The sequence below is a fragment of the Nothobranchius furzeri genome, chromosome 14, assembly GCF_043380555.1.
Source record: "Nothobranchius furzeri strain GRZ-AD chromosome 14, NfurGRZ-RIMD1, whole genome shotgun sequence".
NCBI lineage: Eukaryota > Metazoa > Chordata > Actinopteri > Cyprinodontiformes > Nothobranchiidae > Nothobranchius > Nothobranchius furzeri.
In genome coordinates, this window is record NC_091754.1 from 2,330,001 (window position 1) to 2,334,857 (window position 4,857).

At 44.5% G+C, this 4,857-nt stretch overlaps 1 protein-coding gene across 1 annotated transcript in view; it reads left to right on the forward strand.

Annotated features, from left to right (window-relative positions):
- Window positions 1–4,857, forward strand: part of hdac4 (histone deacetylase 4) — a gene marked incomplete in the record, with an annotated part of 176,098 nt that overhangs the window by 141,356 nt on the left and 29,885 nt on the right. The window contains 5 exon segments of the mRNA XM_070543899.1: window positions 2,191–2,433; window positions 2,435–2,464; window positions 3,407–3,593; window positions 3,694–3,827; window positions 4,432–4,534. Of these exon segments, the coding sequence (XP_070400000.1) occupies window positions 2,191–2,433; window positions 2,435–2,464; window positions 3,407–3,593; window positions 3,694–3,827; window positions 4,432–4,534 (697 nt within the window).

The window sequence follows — 4,857 nt, forward strand, 5'->3', positions numbered from 1 at the left end:
TGGGGTAGCCGATTCTGCACCGAGTCGGCTCTGCAGCGCTGGCATTTGTAATTTGACACCAGCTGGCAAAAAGCCAGTAAACAGGAGCAACCCAGAAGTTATTTATTGTGCCCCTAAGAAACCACGGCATCTTTTTGTTTTACTCTAATATCAGAGGAAGCAGGCTAGAGGCTAACGTTGAGCTAACGGTGAATTTGAAACAGTCTGCTCTAAAAATGTCTCAAGCTAAATTTTAATTACTCACGGAACGGGAGTGAGAAAGTCACTCGTGTTTTTGGAAAACGGGTTGCAATACCCAAGTCTGACCTCAGGATGTCATTCTTACGTCATTCTTACACAACGGACCTTTAAATAAGACAATAATTCGTGATGAATTCTGTGCTTCATGGATGTATTATTATTTTCATCTACTTGAATCTCATCCTGCAGCTTATTTCTGTTTTAAAGTGTTTCACTTTGGAATAAAAAAATTAGTCTGCGTCCCTCTTACTATAGTAATTGTAAAATTATATAATTTTTGCTTGCTCATACTGTTTGTCACAAGGAAGTACAACTCTCCAATAAACAACGTTTGTATAAATATAACCTGGCTGCTGAGGCAGTCTGTTTCTCCCCGTTATTCTTAGTTTTGTAAACGCACATGAAAACGTGAATGTTTGTTGCAGCAGCTGTACGCAGGCGCAGCGTTGGGGTTGAGTTTTCAGTGACAAACTCCTTTAGGTGCTTTTCTCCTGACTTTTTGGGCCACGGCAGCATAAAACTGTTTCATTTTCAGTAAGTTTAAAAATTGTTTATGTCCAGGATTGATTTCTGAGATAATCTAGCTCACTTTTAATTCCCAAACGCTGTTATTGTTGCAAGAACAACGGCTGCCCTTAAATCTGAGCTGTAAGGTTTGTTTTCCCCGGGATGTTTTCCCATATGTAGCACGACTCACCTGTAGTCTTTCTTTCTTCCTGCGTCACATTTTAGTCGAGTCAGAAACAAAAGTGCACCTTTCCTGAAAAGGTAACCATAAAACCTCACAGCAAACACGAAAATTGTACGAGGTTTGGACCAGTTACCCTTCGTGATTCACCCAAGACCACCAGAACCAAACAAAAACGTGATCACATGATGTTGAAGTGCAAAGAGCTTGTCTGTGAATGAGATGGAAGTCAGCAGAAGTCAAGTGTTTGTGAATCAGATCACACTGCATGTGCTCTCCTTCTCCTAGCTGATTTAACGGGCCTGCACCTCTCATGGTTCATATCCCAGCAACTATTTTGTCTATAAAAAAGTGTGTGAGAGAAAGGGAACAAAACATGAAAGGAAAGAGAGAGAACCCATGCAGCAGGACCGGTTGAGTGTTTTGAGTTTGTTTGGAGAAGAAGGACTGGGATGAGGCAAGAGCCTGCTCTCTGACGTCAATGCACTGTTCCCTGGGCAGAATGCCAGCCGTGTGTGTGTGTTGTGTGTGTGTGTGTGTGTGTGTGTGTGTGTGTGTGTGTGTGTGTGTGTGTGTGTGTGTTTCATGCACAAACAGTGGTCCAATCATGACCTACACAACAAGGTTGAGGTCTTTGACGACAGCGACGGGGACAGCTGCCACAACAAGATTACAAGTCACGCCCTCCACCGTTCCTGCAGCCCCCCTTCACCCGCGTGCCCATTAGCTCACTTTTTATTTTATTTTGTTCTCTGAGTTCAGACAAGGTGACCTCAATAATCTGAATTAAAAGTAGTCAGAGGTTACCTTGGGCTTCTAATGACTTGTTTGGGTGAGTTTAAAAGGCGTCGCCAGCGTGTCGTTTGTGTCTGCAGCCTCAGTTTGTCTAACTAGTCTGATGTAACGACTGTCCTTACATCTGCTGCGTACAACACACCCTTTTCATTGTTTTCCTTTTGTGTCCTTAACATCGACTGAACACCAACCTCCTTTGGGAGATGTGTTGGTCCTGTGTGCTCTAGTGCGCCCTCTGGTGGGATGAGACTGTTTGCCTGCAGGTGTATTTCTGGTGTTAAAGTACAGATCTTCTTTGGGTACATGATGCTGTTTTTGTACTTAGTTTTATCACTTGTACGTTTATAAATTTACCCATTTTCATGCATTCCTTAAATAAAAACATTATTTTACTTTCATGTTTCTGGAGAAATAAATATTTTCTCTTCAGTTTTTGAACAAACCGGCATAATCTGTTTATCCTCCAGATCATGTCCAAGCCCGGCGATCAGGTGTCGCCTCCAGGATCTGGTGCAGCGGTACCAAGTCGGCATCATCAGAGTCACCCAGAGGAGACGGAAGAGGAGCTCAGGGAGCACCAAGGGCTGTCCTCATCCTCCTCCACATCCTCCTCTTCATCAGTGCCAGAGACAGGGTCCATGAGGGGGCTGGTCATCAAGCAGGAACCTCTTGACCTCCAAGAGCAAGAGGAAAGGGAACAGAGGGAGAGGCAGGTTGGAGCAGGACTTCCTGTTCAATCAGGTAAGGAGCTTTCCTGACTCTGGAAATGTAGAAAAGGTGGAATGTGTGAACCTGGATTAGGAAACAGGGAGACGGAAACTAAACGTTAACTCGGCTGAGAGTCACTGTGCAAGTCAGTGAAGACTGGAAGGCAACAAAACGCTCACAGATTCACAAACACATGATTTCAGCGACTGTAGCTGACAGACGGAGCTGCTATCTGCTGACTTACACTCTTCCTTTCTTTTGTCTCTCTTCTCAAATAACTTCTCTTCTCACTCTCCAACATCATTTTAGAAATCCCAGAAAACAATCCCGAACTAAACACAATCCCCACGTGCAAAACCAAGTCAGAGTAGCAGGATCCGACAGCCTTTGTAAGGCATGAACAGCCTCTGAATGTATCTGTACCGAGTATAAATACTTCCCAGCCACAAGCACATACTCTGTTACACAATCAGCCGTTTCTGAATGCATGCGACGTGCATTCCTACTCTCTGTGTTACTCCACACTCAGAGACAAGCAGGACAGCGTGTCCTCGTCTGTCCAGCCCATCCCTGTTGTCTGCACAGCCAAATTCAATCAGGCACTCCTCCCGCTGTCACCATGGCGCCCTGCAGTAGAGTAGCAGACACACCCATCAGAGTAATACCGCACTTAGACTCTGTGAGAGTCATCCGAGTGAGAAAGAGCCCTAAAGCTTTCTAGTGAGGTTCATATTAATGCTTTTCAGGCACTTTTATCTAATATTGATGGATCATTTCAGGAGTTCAATACGTATTTAGTTGTTTTTTTACCCCATTTTTAGTCTTGTGAAATAATGTGGTTGTGCATGACCGGCGCCGTTTAAGATGCTGCTGCTTCTGAGCTGAAGACTAGTCTGTTTTTGAGCGTCTGCATGTGTCTAGTGCCATCTGCTGGCTGCACGGTGGTATTACGTGAGTGTTTTTGTGTGGGAGCAGCAGGCGTTGCTCTTGGAGCAGCAGCGCATCCATCAGTTGAGGAACTACAGAGCCTCCATAGAAGCTGCAGGGTTACCCGTCAGCATCGCTGTCCACCGTCCTCTGTCCCGGGCTCAGTCGTCTCCAGCCTCCGCTTCCTTCCCCATCGTAGTCCCGGAGCCGCCTGTGAAGCATCAGTTTACTACAGGTTGGTCGGAACAGGTGATGGTGTCATGAATTCACATACCTGAAGGGTGTCGTTTGCAGTGCAGGATTAACACATGTTGCCGCGTTTGTTCATTTTGCAGGTCTGGTGTATGACTCTTTGATGCAGAAGCACCAGTGCATCTGCGGCAACGCCACCATCCATCCAGAGCACGCCGGTCGTATTCAGAGCATCTGGTCCCGGCTGCAGGAAACGGGCCTCCGGTCTCGGTGTGAGGTAAGGGCGAGCGGGAGTACAGATCAGAAGATGGAAGTACGAATATGGAGGAACGGCAGAAACAAAGGAAAATAAAAACATTTTAGATTAAGAAAGTACGTTTCATCCATCCAGAGATAAATGTTGTAATTTGATATCGATTCATTAATATTATGTTTCAGATTTATTTTGTTTAGCATGTATTTCATTTTAAAAATATGAATTGGTCACTGTAGAAATTATTTTTCAAACTTTTACAAAGAGAAAAAAATAGTTTTTAATTTGCTTTTTCATTCAGTCAGTAATTTTATTCATATTTAATTTTTTTCTAATCACTTTTTCGCAGATAAAAGTCATAATAAAAAACATAAAAGAAGATTTTTCTTTAGATCCGAACATTTTTGGGGTGACATTTCTGACCAGAAATTCACGACAACCACCACAAAAGGGCACTATGACTCCAGTTGTGTGCAGGAGTTTGGGTCTGATGGAGGAAAATGAACATTCATCTTCATCGATGTTCCCGTGACTCCATTTGTTCTTCTTCTTTCTGATAACACGTTTCCTGTAAACTCATTTGTGTTTTAATCGTTTAATGCATGACCGTTATTTCTTGTGTTTGTAGTGTATCCGTGGCCGGAAGGCCTCGCAGGAGGAGTTACAGACGGTTCACTCGGAGGCTCACGTCCTACTGTACGGCACCAGCCCACTGAGGCAGAAGCTGGACGGTGCGGCATTCCTCTTGTTGTTTCCATTCATGTATGAAAAATCAGTTGGTCCCTTAAAATGTGGAAATGTTAAATATAGAGGACCTCCAGCCTCCATAGGTGTGGTTAAGCTGCAGCGAGTCGGGCTGAACGACTGGAGGTGAATGTTTACGCCGGCACAAAGGAAGGAAATGGTCGTCGTGACGAATTAGCCAGTAAATTTTTGTTTATTGATGTCCGTGACGGAGCAGAGCCCTCGCTCGTCTCCCAGAGGCCAGCCTTGATTGTGAGGTCAGCAGGATCTTGTGTTTTTTTTTCGACCTCCTCAAATTAAAGCGTCTCCA